The sequence below is a fragment of the Seriola dumerili genome, unplaced genomic scaffold, assembly GCF_002260705.1.
Source record: "Seriola dumerili isolate Sdu_G_001 unplaced genomic scaffold, Sdu_1.0 BDQW01001556.1, whole genome shotgun sequence".
In the NCBI taxonomy this organism is placed as follows: domain Eukaryota; kingdom Metazoa; phylum Chordata; class Actinopteri; order Carangiformes; family Carangidae; genus Seriola; species Seriola dumerili.
Window position 1 is genome coordinate 141431 of NW_019175811.1, and position 17698 is coordinate 159128.

The window sequence follows — 17698 nt, forward strand, 5'->3', positions numbered from 1 at the left end:
TGCACCTGTGTGTGTATATAGTATGTGTGTACATGTTTGAATTAAAAGCATTTTAATACATATCTGTGGTAAAATATGCAGAACTCAAGCATCACTTATGCTTTTTTCTGGACAACAGCAGCTGTCCGTGAACACCAGAACTAAACCTGCCAACAGAAACATTGTCAGTCATTCATACTTGGTGCAAGACACTATATTTGAGCAGCTATGATCTCACCTCACACAACTCAGGTCATCACATGACCTGAGCCAGTTCCATCCACTAAGAAAGGCTGTGTGATGCGGTCAAAAGCTCCGGAAAACCGAACCATCACCAAGCTCATGAATGATCCTCCACGAACATATGGGTCAGGGCATCAGATGGCCTGGTGGTTGGGATTTATAACCACAATGTATCTGGTTGGGTTTTTCTGCTGCATTTCCTGTGTAAAGGTAAAATTTCCCAAAAAATAATTGGAAAAACTTCCATGGGTGCAACAAGGAGAAAAAAAAAAGAAAAGAAAAAAATCCTGATTGCAATGAGCAGGCACACATTCACATATTCACAATTAGGATCCACCAACTTCATCCAAAACATTTTTTTTCAGTCTCTACACCTGCTGTTATAAAGAATACATTACTGGCACCACTTAACATGATTTCTGGGTGATGAAGTCCTTCAAACTTTCAAAATTTCTTCCAGCAATCTCACGTTGCCACTTGAAGCTGCTGATGTGAGGAAAGTTGCCAAGTGCAGCTCGGAGGAAGCGACTGGAACAAGCCGAGAACAGGTGAGTGTGGAAAGTAAATGTAAAGGCAGCAGCTAAGCCGTCTTTTTCCCCAGCCCCACACAGTTTGAATAATGTTGCATAGAAACACACATGTTGTACTGCTGGCTGACTGACCGCAGCCAAGTGCTGGCAACAACAACAAAGAGCGATGAGTCAGCAGCCGTGATGATCACACTGGGGAACATAACCAGCATCATACAATGTCAATGACTCTGCAAACACAGTGTTAAACCAGGTATGAAATTATGTTCTGTCTTAAAATCAGAGCCCAGGAAGCAGCCACTGTAGGATTTCCTAATTAGGGATCATCTCTTTGTCCTTTTCCATCTCTCTGTTTGCCCCCCCCCCCCCCAAATTCCCTCAAAAATGCTCACCTTGTTTATTGGGTATGAGAGGAGTGAGATGAAACAAGAGGCAAAAGAGGCTGTCAGCCCTTCATTGTTCCGTTCCATACATTTCGGATGAATTACAGTGGCAGTGGAAATAATTGCTTGTCCCAATTATGAATCCATCTGCCGTGGTGGCTTTCTGATTTGATGGGGAGAAAATTCCCGAGAGCAAAACCAAACAATGCCCGAGAATAAGGCACGGGAGCGTGTCAGCTGCCATTAATATCCATAAAGGCAATTTCACAACACACCTAATGACATAAAATGACAGATAATAACGATTAGGTAATTAGTATGTGTGATGTCTGTGTGAGTAGAGGTGTGGTGGCCTGTGTGTGTGTGTGTGTTGGGGGATCGGAGTAGGGAGGTAGTTAGGCTAATGTATCTCTCTGTAAATGCATGTGGACAGTTTACCTCATCGTCCTTCTGTTTATCCTATAAAATAATATGACTTAACAGGAGTAAAAGGAAAAGGGTCAATCAGGTTAAAAGAAACTACAGGACTCTAATACATATTTCCCATTAGCAATGTGATTTTGGATCCAATCCTGTCAGATAAAATCCTACCACCTCCAATAGGATCCAATCGGATTAACCAGAGGTGTGAGAGTAGGTATTCATCCCCTTTACTTAATTAAAACTACAATATAAAAACACTCCATTACAAGTAAGTCCTTCATACAACATATTTCTTAAGTATGTAAATTATCAACAATAAAGTATTAATAGTAAAAGTAATATTTTCATCCTTGAAGCACAGTGTTGAATAAAGATATATTATAACCATTATAAGCTTTGTAGGAGTTATTCTTACAGATTAATTTCTTACAACATAAAAATGATGAGCTCAACTGCAATAACATGTCTAAGGTATCAAAAACAGTTCAAATTCAACAAGTCAAACAATGACAAAACAGCTCAAAGTAGCATTGGTCTTTAATTTTGTCAAACTGTGTCACTTTTGCCACTTTTTGTATTCTTTTTCTGGATGTTGCTATTTTTTATTTTTTTTAAATATTTTTGTAAAAATTAGTGTAAAATTAATTGTAATGTGTATATTAAGTTTATATAAAATATAAAAAATATAATTACCAAAAAGAAGAGACTTAAAGGTGAAGGCGGAGAGAAAAACTGAGGAATATGTATTTTAGTTTAGTTTTTTTATTATTGTTGGACATTTGAGAACCATTAAAACTATATCAATCATATGGAACTCTGGGAACTGTTTTGAATATGAATAAATAATGAAATACACATTAAAGGTAGTAAAATAAAGTACTATGAGAGTGGTTGGTGTGTCAGTGGGAATGTAATTTCCTGGAAAGCCGGAGTCGCTGTGATTTCTTCCGGGTTCCTCTCTCAGTTTGTTTTGTTTGGGTGTATCAGCGGACAGCTCAACATGACACAAAGTCATACTCTGCGTCCGTAAGTGCCATTTTCCACCAACTTCCCTGGCGGCTCGGCTGAAAAGAATATGTCCTCTGGGGATTAATTCAACTGTTTGTCTCGGTGAAAGAGGACAAGTGACTTCAGCGTATTTTCATCCTGACCTGAGACACCTGTTGCTCCAGTTTCGACGGACAGGTGCCACTTTCTTCTCACAGGGAGCAACTGCCGGTAGAGAGACTACCGAAACTTGGATTAACTTCTTAACTGATCTCATAAATTCTTTCAATTTACAGTTGGTATGAAAGTTACAGTAACTTTCGGCGACACCGCGGTGGTGGTTCCCTGTAAAGCTGGATGGACCGTCCGGGATTTAGTCGAACAAGCCACACGGAGGTACCGCAGGATTTTGGAGCAGGTAAACAAACAGACAAACCGTCACTGACATTTGCCTTTACACTTTTTTTGTCTATGTGTGCCCACAAAAAATGATATTTCATTCCTCTCACATTTTGTAAGCTAACTCCCATAACTTGGCTGAGATGAGATGGGGATCACGTGACGTGCTTAATTGCGTGGTTATAACTTTCATAGCATTATAGCTAGCAGCTAGCTTGAAAACAAGATAGCTGCTAGCTATAATGAGCAGGGAGGTTTCTATAATTTGCCTAGAAATAATAATTCATTTTGCTACTAAAATTGAATAGAGTTTGGTTTACTCAAACTTTAAATGTCATAGAAGTGTCATTCATAAAAGGTTTGAGACCTTTTTAATTTTCATATCAATGTCTTGCCACTATTTCTTAAGTGGTGGCGAAAGATATAAAATCTCCTGAAACCTCCCCCTTAAACATGTTTATGCTAATGTAACTTTCATATATGGTTCTGCTGTATTGGTGCAGAGTGCAGCCACAGTTCAGTTATGTATCAGATACTAAACATTTGATCTATGACATAAGCAGTGTTGATGTTTAAGTAAATGAAAGAGAAAGGTCACTAATGTTAAACAAATCACACAGTAATAAATCCATCACAATTGATCGCCAGCTTGCCTCAAGACACCACAATGCAGTGCAGCCACAGCACATTTTGGATGATTAATATGGGGTGTGACTGTCACATGCCTCAGCTCCAAAAACTCAGTCACCTTTTGCTGTTGCTCTCTGCCATGTGATTGGAGTCGAAATTCACTTCTTGGTAAGTGTAAGAGCTGACAGGTTGAGGGGAAAGTGAATTTCCACTGGCATGAGCTGAACACTTTGAACCAAACTGATAATAACTCATGGTGTTATTAGAGTTAAGGAACCACGGATGTAGAGTGTTGTTTCCCTCTGGCTTGTGTTGTTATGAATGCCCCACCTATAAACAAAGACATGAACCCCCACAGTTTTCTGTACCCTGATGTTACAATCTCTTGAACATTAATCATTCTGCTGAACTGACCTTTTATTAATCAGCAGCTTTGTATATGCACGCTGTCCTGGCGTGATAGGGTGCTGATGTGTGTTTCCTCTCTGTGCGTATTTGAGGTGGCACTGCCTGCAGCCTCTGCTGTCTACCTGTACAATAGCTCCCCCTTTAAGCCCTGGTATCTCAGTGGGCAGGTGGAAGTTTACTGTTTGATGTCCTCAATGTGGCTGCAGTCGGGGATGTGCGCGGTGGACAGGAGGCTTTGTCCTGTGAGTGATTGGGGATTAGGATTGGTGACAGGCCCCGGTCTTATCGGTTGGCTTGGTACCCCCTCAGCCCGCCCACGCGCCCTCCCCCCCAAGGCGAGCAGAGAGGCTGGCTTGTGGGAATGCGAGAGGCTGCGGAAGCAGGGATGGACGGACCGTCTGGGTGGCTGGATGGCTTGATGGATTGCTTCCACTCTGTGAATGTGCACACACAAACATGTAAAACACCTATATAACCATACACACACACACACACACACACACACACACACACACACAGGCATGCATGCAAGCACGCAGGAGCTCATCTTGCTCTGTGTCCCCTGAGCTGTCTCTTTTCTGCCTCACTGACAGCCACAGCCATGCCCACTCTGCCCAGCGGTCCCTGTTGATTCCCACTGAGACGCTGCGGTGCACAAGCTGAAGTAGGCTAAATGTGAATGTGTGATTAGAATGCACCCTTGATTGCTTTTCACAGAGCATGTTAATTAAGAGTCGTTGCTAGACGCTGACTCAGCAGTCTGTTGACTTCTCTTAATAGAGGGAGATCGTCATGAGGACAGTCCAGCTCTGTAAGTGCCAGAAAGGACTAAATACATCTGACCAGATGAGCCCGGCTGCTCCTGCCAGCAGAATCTACTTATCGCCCACATTAACCGCACATTTCCCCTCTCGCCGGCTCCACCGCTGACAGCAGGGACAGTGTCAAAAACCTGGGTTTAATCGCTGAGGGTGTGTTTGTGTGTGTTGGTTTATGGCCATGTGCATGGTGAACAGGATACTGCACAGTCTCACTGTGAATTGCAGTGATGGCATGTAGACCTTCTTAATTAGCAGCTTATTTTAATGTGATCTCAGCTGTGACTCTACATGTTCGGCTGCTTTCATCGGCTCTGTGGAGAAAACAGTTACGTTAACCGACAAAGCCTCTAACTAACTGCATACTGAAAATTACTTCTCATTATACAGTGTGATTTGTACAATATGAGCGTATACTTGCCATCATGGTGGTAATGAAAGATTTCCCCATATAGTTTCCACACATTGTTCGAGCACTGCTAATATGGCATATGATGAGGAAAGTAGGGGATTGTGGGATTTGTGTAAAGATTTGCACCTCAGGTGTTAAGATTTATTTAAGTTATCAAATATTAGATAAAATCTTAACTTCCTTTCTTACTTCGTCATCTATATAATTACTTGTAAAATTAGTGTCTCTTCTAGGGCTCCAATTAACAGTTATTTTTGATTAGATTTAGTCTAAAAGAATGCAAAACAATAGTGAACCTGCTGACGTCTCAAATAAAAATCCAAAGATGTTTGATTTATGAAGAGTTTGTGATGGAGGAAAAAGTCCATAGCTGCAGATGAGATGAGTCTTATCTTAATAACAGCTGACCTACCTCTGTTTTTCTCAATTACTGTACTAGTGTAGGCCTGTAGCCTGAGGCACCAGCATGTAGACTGCCAGTGTTGTGCGTTCTCAGGGGAAACGGCCAGGTACTTTTGCTGTGTCTCTCTGTCCCATGGTCTGTCTGTGCAGGTTCAGTTCAGATTACAGCCCTTATACCGACCTGACAGCACGCTAAACAAGCTGAGAACATTTTGCCCTCCTTCTCATGTGTAGGAGTGGAAGGTTCCAGTGTGGACACCTATGTGATGTGTGTCAGAGCTCAGCTATGCAAAGGGCATTTTTAAAGTTTAATGTAACTGTTTAAACCTGCTGTTCTCTCTTCCTTCGGTTGTTTGTGGCGTTGGAATTTAGATCACGTTGGCTGTTGGATGTGTTCAAGGAAATGGTCACAGTTAACGTTATCGATCCCTGAAGGGAAATACTCCTCCATTTCAGAGTTCTGTATAACTACTATGCAGCATCTTGAGGCTAGAGGGTGTTCTCTGTTTAGCTGAAGGGCACTTCAGCAGGACAGATGCCTGCTGGCATGTAAATTTAAATTAGGGCATCCCAGACATCTTGACATTAAAAAGAGGATGTGATTGCGTATCAGTTCTCAGAACTTTTTAAAAATCAAATTGCCACCCTGTCTGGTTTCACTGTGTCCACCAAAAATAGATCAAGTCCATTTATAAGCAGCATATAAACAATCAGGATTGTAAATAGATGGTTATTCAGTGCAGATAATTAAGAAAATAAAAATCAAGGTCATGGTTGGAGGCATTATGTTTTCAGATTATCGAATAATGTCACTGTAACCTCACAAAGTATATTTTTGGCCAAGAATTCATTTGCTAATTATGACACAATTTAACACAAATTTCTAATATGATAAAATGATGAAGTATATCCAAACGGTCAAAGGTCAACTTCACTGTGACATCATAATGTTCTGCAAAAACACTTGTGGCTATTATTCAATGTTGTAACTCAGGAACAGAAGTAGAGGTTGTAAATTGACTGGTTGGCGGAAGTATACAACCACGAGGTGGTCATTCTAGTTTTTCAAATAGTCTTTCTAAGTTCCTTATCTGCAGGTATATGCAGTATTAAATAGGTGGAGTTATCTGTAAAGTACTTCAGTAAAAACTTTTTGCTTAGTTAAACTTGCTGTTGGCAGGAGATAAAGCAGCATAGTCCCTTGCTCTTCTTAAAATGTTGTGAGACAGCAGTGTTGACTATGAAATTGGCTTTGTAGTGTGTAATATACTGCTTATAAATGCTGAATGGAGAGAGAGAGAGAGAATGGAAACAAAGTTCAACCCAGGATATGTGCCGAAATTGAATATCAGTGCTCTCTTTTCCCCAAATTCAAATTCTGTGTTCATCAGTGTGTGGACGTCATTGGGCTCATTTGTATTTAGGGGAATGTGAACAGTCTGCAGCCTGACTGAGAATGATTGTAACTGTAAATTTTCTAACATTAAAAAAGTGGCTCTGTCATTTCATGGCTAATACTCAGTGTGTCATACTGGATCATTGCATCTTCACATAATATATTTCTGTAGTGTTCAGGAGTAATTTTGGCCTGTGATTACAGTAGAACGTTGGCGACTGCTGAGGTCAAGTTGTCTGTTTCTTGCTGCCGTCGTCCTTCAGAGAAAAAGCTCTCCACAGCTTTCCTTTCTCTTTCCACTCACTCGCACTGATGGACCCAACCGGAGGACAGCTCCTCATCGACTCGTTCATTAAAGACTTTTTTTTTTTTTTTTTTTTTTTGGTCACGGCTAAATCCACACCGTCCTCCTGCAGCTGTGTAATTACACATTCTTCTGAGGATCAAAGTGTGAAATAGCACCCCCACCACCACCATCACCACCGCAGCGAATTTAGCTTCGCTAATCGCCCTGGCGCTTCACCGTTCTTGAGTGGTGTCGTGTTTGCTCACCAGAGAGGGGGAGAGGGAGAAGAAGGAGCACTATCTGTTTAAATGGTGGGGGACTTAATAGTGTAATTTGCAGGGAATTTACTCTTCTAACTGTCACGGTAATTCTCCTCTGGTATTGACTGACTGACTCCCAACTCCTTTTGTTTTTTACTTCATGGGAAGAGTTCAGGATACAAAGGGGAATTACCAGGGATTGACAACATGGGACTTCAGAGGGTTTTTTTTTTTTATTCCCTTCTTTCCTCTCTATAGATTACTTTCCCTCTGAAGTGTCATACATTCACCCCTTTTCATCACAAGGTAAGCAGGGAAGTGTGTCTCCTATGGTCTTGTGAGTTCTGGCAGGGCACAAGTAGAGCACAAGTACGTCAGGTGTGCTTAAGCGCGGCCCGCAGAGGTGACGGTAATTAACACTCGGGCATTGTTGCGCTCTAATCCACTGATGTGAATTAATCCCTCGCCCCGAAATTCACACTCATGCTTCTCATTTCATTAAGGCGTGTGTCTTAATGCTGATGATGTGAAGCCCTTCCCTCCTTTGCTGTTGCAGACTCACACACAGACACACACTCTCTCGCTCACACATAAACACTAAGAGGCAGAAGAATGCCGGCAGTCGTTCAGGTTGGACCAGTTTTTCTGGCGAGGTGTGAATGCTTTGCTCCTGACGTCTTGGCTACATCCATGCTCCACCGGTTTCAACGTCTCCATCCCACATGTGCTGTCCTGGAGTAAACTATCAATAAACACACCATTGCACTTGTCATATCTCATAATCATTATCATTGAGGAACTGCTATGACACGCAGGACAGTCTTTGCAGGTGAGAGCTAGTGCTAGCAGGCATCTCCACTGGCACTGACTACAGTAGCATTAGCCTTTGCCTTGCATATTATAGTGATGCTTTATTCCACATTGAGATTCACCCTGTTTGTCCACCTACTCAAAGTATGTGTTGTGATCTGATAACAGTGCAGGCAGGATTTGAGATGACAAGGACACTCATAAATACCATGTGTGAAAGCACAAACGTGATCAGATGTCATTATCCTTGTAATGTTTCCAGATATGGATCACATGTTGAAGGTTACTTTCTTCCCAGCGTTCTCAGATGAGTCTGATCAGATTTAAACAATGTAAACTATGAGGAAGTAGGGCCTCCTCTTTTTTTGTGAGGCCCTCACTCTTATTTTATGTTATGTTGAAACAACTTCATATTTTCACAGTGACAGGATGCTCTGGGCTCTGTCTCAGTGGATTGCATGCTTGTTTGCATATCATACAATGCCGTTGCATTGTGTGGAAACTGCAGTGTATTTGTATGCTAGTTGTAGTTGCGGATTACTTGCTGCTCTATCTCTCGGAGCTCTGGTGTTGGTATTATGGGCACTTCTGAAGAAAGGGAGGTTCTGGCTTTATTCCTGTGATTGAAATCCCAGGCTTTCCCAACCATTTGTTTTAAGAGAATGGACTTGGCCCATTGTAAAAGGCAGACACCCTCTTTTTTTGTGCCCCATAATTCACATTTGGATGCAGCGGAGCAAGAACAAGCCCATTCACAACGGGGCTCAGTGATACAGCAGAAGCTGCTCGCTGGGTCTTAGCCAAACTCATTCCAGCCTCTGAGGCTTATTGCCTATAGCTGTTAATTTAGCTGGTAATGTAGTCTTGTGTTTCTCCGGACAGATTGCTTATTGGTATGGGCAGTTCCTAATGGGCCATTTTCTACTGCACACATTGTTAGAACCGATAAGGCTTGTCAAAGATTTCTAAGTCCAGGAATTCCTTTTAATCTGGAAAACCAGCAAATACTGAACCCATTCAGAAGGTCAGAACTACATTCTGTTTCACTTTGTTCTCATAATTTACCAAATTTATCATCATCCTCATCTTAAACTGTCCAGAAATGAACTCAGAGATCTGCAAAGCATCACCACAACAGATTGTGTGAATACTGGGTCACAAAAAGGGGAAGATGCTATTGTGTGTGTACTTCTCATTTGATTTTGTTGTGCTAACAGTTCACAGATTTCAGATTGCCGCTCAGTCAAAAGTCCTTGTTCTCTTTGTCAATGTATGAAGCTCCGCGTACTTCCTGCTCTGTGGGGTGTGTTCACTTTGACCTCTGTCCTCATGGTGACAGTGAAACTGGCCTGGAATGTGCCCACCACCGCTCCCCGCGGAGCTGTGAAACTGGAAAAGTTCCTATCCTCCCCCACCTCACGCTCGCATAGCTCTGTACAAGCTGTACTTTTTAAAACCTGGTGCTGATCATGTACAGTGTAATGTAGGTCATCTGTCCTTACTGTACCTGCCAAACAAACAGGGAGACCTGCTGTTGTGTCTGAATATATGCCATTGTTATGTTGAGTGACTGTCAGTATTGTGCTGTAAACACATCATTCTAGTTGAGTTATTTCTTATTCTTATTTTTATTTCTTATATTGAAACAGTGACTGAACCTAAGTCTGTAATAAACTGAAAATGATGAGTGAGTGGGTCAAGCATCTCATAACGCTGCATGTTTGTGCAAAGACATTGTTACTGCACACACACAACTGGAATATTTTCTTTAACTTGGCAGTCGCTCTTATGACAATTTTTGTAAACGTGTGATAAGAACAGCCATTGTATAATTGTGTCTATTGTGTTTGTACATGCACCTCATTGAGTGCAAGCCATTTTAAGTTTCTGTAACATTTGTGAAATATGTCTTCTTGCGTTCTGTGGTCAGTCTTACAGTCAGTATAATATGATTATTATTGAATGATTACAGTATGACCAGTTGAAGATTGGTGATAGATGTCATTGGTTGTTAAGCTGTTTTAGTTTAACTGTGCAGGATTCTTATAGTGAAATATTTATGAGTTAGTTCAGGTTTATAACTATCCATTATGTTAGTAATTCAAGCTGTTTATTAGGCTTATTTATTATTTTATTTACCAGCCCTAATGCAAATTCAATAATTTTTGCTAACTGGTGTCTTTGTGTCCAGCATGGGGAGAGAGCAGTGAAAACCCACCACTTGGAGTACGCTGAAGGAGGGATTCTGGACATGGACGACATGCTGAGTGATCTAGTGGACGACAGAGACAAGGTGAGGAGGTGGAGGGACACATGTAGCACGAGGGATGCGATTCATTTGGTTTATCTCGGCTCACACAGTTTTGTCCTGTCGTTATTATCATCCAACCCTGAACACGTGGCCATGTTGACGTACTGTATGATAGCAGTAAGCTGCTTCCTTATTGTTCTATACCTGATATGAGGGATAGTGAATTACAGCAGGGAATCTGTCATTCTTATCCATGCTTAGAGTCTGGTAGCGGATTTGTTGTGACTGCCTGCTAAAGTCTCCTGGCAGGATGACAGGATGTCCAATAAACAAGGTATTTGCAAATCCAAACCTTGGTTAGCTTGTCACTAGTTCTTAGGAATTTGAACCAAATGAATGTGATAAAAAGAGTTTTTCTGCCATGAGTCTGACCAAAGAAAATAAACTGATTGCATCTTAATTGGCTCCAATCATGCTTGGTAAGGAAGTGAATTTATTTCCTCCCCTCCTTTCCTCTCTCCAAACCGCCCTCCCTCCGGTTCCCTTCAGAAAGTGAAGCAGTAGGAGTGTTGACGGTGCTGTGTGATTTAGCTGTCATGTTCATTTGTACTGAGACAGATAAAAGGACACCATTTCAGGTAAATCATCCATGTGCAAAGGGAAGTTCTCAGAAACAGCAGTGATGTAACTTCACAGGAGATATGGCTCGGGAGTTTTTTTGGATTTCATACACATACAGACAGTGGCCCAATTTCTGTGAAGAACAGATTTCATTCCTCTTGCTAATTTCCCATAATGCATTCCTAAGATGTGCTAATAAACTGCCCGAAATCCATATTCATAAGCCCCTGGTGCAGACGAATGATAAATTACCAACTCTTAGTCAGCAAGAAGGCCAAATGAAATGGAAATGGAATATTCAGCCGACCCTGTACCACGCAATAACAATTGGTATTTTAGGCTGCATGAACAATAGAGTGTGTGTGTGTGTGTGTGTGTGTGTGTGTGTCTGTGTGTGTGTGTGTGTGTGTCTGTGTGTGTGTGTGTGTGTGTCTGTGTGTGTGTGTGTGTGTGTCTGTGTGTGTGTGTGTGTGTGTCTGTGTGTGTGTGTGTGTGTGTCTGTGTGTGTGTGTGTGTGTGTCTGTGTGTGTGTGTGTGTGTGTCTGTGTGTCTGTGTCTGTGTGTCTGTGTGTGTCTGTGTGAGCATCACGGCAACTGCAAGTTTGGCAAAATACTCTTTGTGAAAAAGGGGACAGAGCTAAATAATAGATGTGTAAACTCAGTGAGAATCTTCAACAGCGGGAAAAAAAATGTTTTTGCAATCACAGAGAACAGAGGCCTCATTTTCCCGGATGATAGAATTATAATCATAAGATCTGCATCTTATTTGTCCCTAAGATGGTGAGTCACGGATTTTAATGACTAATTTTCCAACCTAAACCTTCTTTCTCTCAGCGTCCTCAAAGTGATGGTGATGAGGTGTCACAGATGAAATCCCACTCTGGCATTTGATCAAATTCTGTCACTAACAAGTGAAAGTGACGTAGTTTTCCATGCTGCGACGCTTTTTGTGATTACGGGCTCTGCAGAGCATCCGCTTCGCTAGAACCTGCACCATGCAGGAACTGTCCTATTTACCTTTTGTTTCGTTACTCTCTCTTCTTTCACCCAATCCTCCAAACGCCCTCCCCGCTTTCATCTCGCTTCTCATTTCATCCTTTTGTTTTTGCCGCTGATGAAAAGATAGCGGACCGAAAAGGACGAGTGCACATGATCTTCACAACGTGCCAGTAATCTGACTTATCTCCGGGCTTCCAAATGGTGTCGGCTCTCATAGATTAATGAGCTGTGCCTGGCATTCTTGATTAGTCTGACTTCCTTTTGTTTGTCTACGTTTTTATTACCTTGCCGCAGTCGACAGATTCTATCTTTAGTGCTTTTCTTTTTCGTTCTGTTATTGTGGCTGATGCTGTTTCACCATCAATCATACCGGAGTGGTCCCATTGTGAGGGCCCTCCACCACACAGCATGGGCCCTATGTTGGCCACGGATGCTAATGAGAGATAATGGGTAGCTATTTGTACGCCTAGTGGTTAGCTTAGCCACGAGTCCAGACCTCCCTTATCTGGGCCAGTCTCTGACTATTATTCAACACTCACACAAACAGTCACACACACACACATCTGTGCTGTCCCTGCTGCCCGCACCGAACCACAGGAAAGCGAGTAGCGTAGCATGTTAGCATTAGCGTGCACGGAAGTAGCGCCACTGGTGGTTGATGAGGGCGGAGATGAGGGGCTGGCTGTGATTTGATTACAGTTCTGCCCCCTGCATCTGTGACATGTGCACACACACTTGCACAGTGACATGCATGCACACTGTGTTCATTAGCCCCCCATCCTGAGACACCGTCCACCAGCCTCCTCATGAATATTAATCACAATGTGATGAATGTGCAGAAGGCTGTGGGGTGTTGGCCTAGGTGTGACCACGTATGCACGCTCAGACAAAAGACCACAGTATTCAGAGACCTTTGCAGGTCGTGGTTCAGTCAATTATACTCTATGAAGCTTTCCTCCTCTTTGACCCTTTACTGTGGGTGTGTTATGTGTGCCCTGCAGCTCTCAGATGACAGTTGGAGGCATGGCGGTTGGAGTCAATGACCTGTCAAACACCCCACTACTTTGTTAATGGTGAAGAGAAGTGGGCAGGCACAAAAGCTTTTTGATTTCTCCCTCTTTTGTCACACTGTGTTGCTCAAATCACTGCAATTTGGAGACAAGTTAACCTGCTTCATCCTCTTTATCATCCATCAGTCCATGTCTGTCTTTTTCAGTTATGTAGTTGTTCACTCACAAAGTATCTTGATTCGTCAGGTACTGATTCTGCCATATGTTGTTTTTCCTTTCCTTAGTAGGGCCTCCAATACCTTTTTTTAAATTCCACAATTCTCGATACCAAATTCTGGAAACACACACCCTCACAACCTTCCATATAGTTCGTGTGCAAGCATTAATTAACTAATACAGTGACAGACCAACAGTGTGAAAATATTCATTCAAAAAGCTCATGTTATGAGCTATCACTGTGTTAGCCTAAACCAGGTAACATTAGCCTTTGTTAACCTCCTATTTTATTTTTAAACTTTTTTTCCCAGTTTTTTTTACTGCAGTGAGAGAGAGAGTGAGAGCTCCGGTAAGGACTAAGCCTTAATGGTAAGGGCTCTACTAGATGAGCCTCCAAGGCGCCGCAGCCTTTGTGAACCTTGTGTGTGGTGGCACTTTCACAATTTGCACAATTACACAATAATGGTAACATTTCTGAAATTAACGTTTTGACGACATGTTTTAATATAAAGTTAATTTGTCTTTGAGGTGCAGACTGGCTCATTGTTGTGTTTTTTTTTTTCCCACAAGTTGTGGCGGAACTGTTGATGCTCCTGCACTTGCCTCCACCACTAAATGTGTCGTTGTAATTGTTCCTCTGTCAGCTTTCCTTCTTCTTCTTCCTCTTCCCTTTGTGTTTCACGTCAGACTAGAAGACATTCAGGGTTATTATTCTGCCAGTCAGTCCTGGAAAAATTACTTCTTCAGGACCTGTGACATCTATGGTATTGTAGAAAAACAAGTACTGTCACATTTGCAGAATTTATGCATCGATTAGGTATCGTAGTATCTCCTTTCCTTTCCTTTCCCTCTTTAGTTCCGCATCTCGCCCTCACTCCTTCTCCTCTTCCCTCTCCCTCTTTTCAAAAGCAGTTATTAACAGATGTAGTACTTTACCTCTAGACATTTGCCCATTTACAGCTACCAGAACTGTCACTCTCTCCCATTCTCAATCCTTTGGGATCCTGCATTAGCCGCGGCCATTACTCCCATATGTCGCCACGGTACACAAGAGCTGTCTGGCAGGCTGTCCAATGCCAGCATGCCATTAGCATACAAGCTATACACTAGGTTCCAGTTGGTGAGCCCTCCCATACACACACAGAATTTTACACACATATATATATATGTGTGTGTGCATAAAGAGAGATACTGTAGTTAGTGAACAATACTTTGTCCAAAATGGTACTGGGTGCCACAAAAATGAAACCCCATGTAGATGCTGCTTGATTATAAGTCTCTCATCATTCTCGTCCTTCACCTACACGCAGCTGAAATTTGAGAGTTTAACATGTGTGAGTGTCCTCTCCTGTCACGCTGATCTCCTCCAGAATGAGAATTAAACTCAGGGAGCATAACGTCTCCTCATAAGTGGACTGTCACTCCTCATTCCATGTGCGCGAACACACACACACACACCATTACATTACCCTACACGGACCTTGTTTTCTTCAAGGGGAAAAACACATAAAAAGCTCAACCTTCCATCCAGTGCAGCCAATGTGAAATCTAATTTCATGGGAAATTTAATGAAAAAAAAAAACGGAATGATTTCCTCCATCTCTCTTTAATTAGCCCTTTTTAATCACTACGCCTACAAGGCGGACATGAACCTCCTGTACAGTCTCTGGTTGCTGGAATGTAAATGGTAAGGGTGCATATCCCAGCTGATCTTGCTCTGAAATGTCAACTGCTTGATTATGAGGCCATCTCCCATCATCCATCTTCTCTGCCTGCATGTCACAGCGGACGACGCAATGCTAGAGAAATAAATCGGTCACATGGAAAGGCGTTCTGATATTTAAAGTGGGTCTGTAGTTATGAGCATCTCTCATATCTTTTAAAGAGACACTGACACTTCTTTGAATAATGATCTCATTTAATTACAGAACACGTAAGGAATCATTTACGCACTTCAGTTAACAGATTAAACAGATATGCATGATAGCCCTGTTTTTATATATATATGAAGTCATGAAAAGAGTTATGATCATCAGAGGAAATCAAAAATGTAGCTGCAAAGTTTTTACTTCTTTTTACTTCTCGAATCCTTTTTTAGCCAAGGCCATGCTTGATATGTAATTAACAGAATAATCTACAGTTGAAAAATAGATTTCACTATGTAATGGAGATACTTTTTCCAAATAACTTCAAACATAATAGCTGGCATTCCTGTGCCAGTTTCTGTCTTACTTACAAATCCGATCATCTCATTCATGTCAGGTCGGATCATTTGATTCTATGCAGCCAAGTAATGGAAATCTGTAGAGAGGACGACTCTTTGTTTGTATCTCTTGCTCTGTTCAGACACTCGGAGATGCCTGGTACACATTAACATGTATTAGTATGAATGTGTTGAGTATGCAATCCATTTTATAGCCCTGATCGACCATTGCAAGGAAATGAAGAAGAAATGCTGATGTAAACATGGATGTAAACAATCAGTTTACAAGGAAATGTATTTGAAAAATGTTCATGTGTCTTCAATTACACACACACAATACAACAAGCAAATACTTGAAGTTGCAAGAGCCTTTTGTAGGGGCCTGCACTATCTCAACACAAACCGAAATCAGTCAAATGTGGCCAAAAGTTTAGTCTTTAGCTTCAGATCTCAAAACTCAAAATTAAATAATGCTGCTGTAAATTTTATTTCCACCCGTCCCAGTAGAACTCTCTTGTTATATTAGTTATGTCGGGTGATTTGCCTGAAGTCATTTACTACATGTCAGATGTCGGCCCCTCTGACAGCCGACAATAAGGCATTACTTAAAACGTGCTAACCTGCCGGAGAATAAGTTTAGTGAATGGGGAAGTGATTGCGAGGTGCAGACGTGCTGATTAGCCTTTGACGCTCTGTGACACCTCGCTCCCTCACCTCCATTTTCCCTCATTCAGCGTCGCGGCGAGCTGCGTTTGATTGGCATCTGAATAGTCACATAACTCTGCACACCGTCTGAATGGCCAGTGATGAGCGGGAGCATGAGGTTCAAGTGCGCTGATTAGAAAATGTCACATGCATGCCAGCGTAATCATAATCTATACCCTCTTCACATACTAATCACGATGCATACATTCGTACCTGTGAAGATGGAGTGCGTTCAACACCATGTCTGTCTCACACATTTGAATATTAATTAGAAGTCTTGCATGGATTCTGAACTTGGCCCGGGTATAAAATAAATCAGCGATAGTTCACCTGTAGCCAGTCATTATGTTCCTTCTTTTGTCTTCTTAATTGATTTTCCTCTGACTTTTTCTTTTTTCCAAAAAGAAGATTTATTTTGTAAGGTTGCCATCCCTGCTGAAGCCTGGAGGCTCCAGACATGTTGAGCATTTTAGACTTGATTGTCTGACACTAAATTGCATAATGGAAAATGGGTATTTTAAATGTTCAATTTAAAGGTTTTTTCAGTCTTGGCTCCATTATTGTCATTATGTGAAATCATATTTCTAAATATTGTTTGTCCATTTTGCATGACTGTTGTCTTGCGTTTCTAAGTCATTGTTTGAAAATGACACAACAAACTGTGGATGGATTTGATTTCCACGAATCTGATGTTGACTAATTATTCATTCTCATGAACTTAGGTAACGCATTAATATATTCAAATCTCCAGTAAACATACAGTATATTGAATAAAGCTAGATTATCTCTGTGTCAGACTGTTACCTGCAGATCAGATCAGATCAGACCGGAGTGGGTGAATGTTTTGCCTGGCGGGATTCGGTCACTTGAGCTGATTTGATCATATCTCATCAGTCTCGACCTTGATTCAACCCCCCACCAATCTGAGCATCACAACAGCTCTTCATCTGATGATATTCAATTAACAATACCCCCCACACACACTCTAACACACACACATTCACCAAGCTCTGTTTGATTGTAATTATGATGAGAGGAACCCAAGGAAGGCTTAAGGAGAAATAATTCTTGCTGTGCCCGTCTTTTCATTTAACTGCACGCGTGTTGAGTTTTCTCATAAAGTTGCACTTTGGAATTTTAATTTCTTTAGATGATCCATTGCTCTACCTTGTGACTTTGAATGATGGCACCTCTCCAAAGTGATTTATCAGTTCACTGAAGCAAAAGACCAGGATTCAGTTAGGATCAGGCCCCTTTCTGTTTTCTTTGCGTAGGTGTGTGTGACTTATAGAGGCTGCGTTAGGTCATCACACCCTCAGACGTCGTC

The 17698-nt window shown here is 41.7% G+C and overlaps 1 protein-coding gene across 1 annotated transcript in view; it reads left to right on the forward strand.

Annotated features, from left to right (window-relative positions):
- Positions 1–2846: 2846 nt before the first annotated feature.
- LOC111238716 (partitioning defective 3 homolog B-like) overlaps positions 2847–17698 on the forward strand; it is a 146698-nt gene continuing 131846 nt past the window's right edge. The window contains exons 1-2 of the mRNA XM_022768370.1: positions 2847–2963; positions 10558–10659. Of these exons, the coding sequence (XP_022624091.1) occupies positions 2847–2963; positions 10558–10659 (219 nt within the window). The remainder of the gene's footprint in view (positions 2964–10557; positions 10660–17698) is intronic.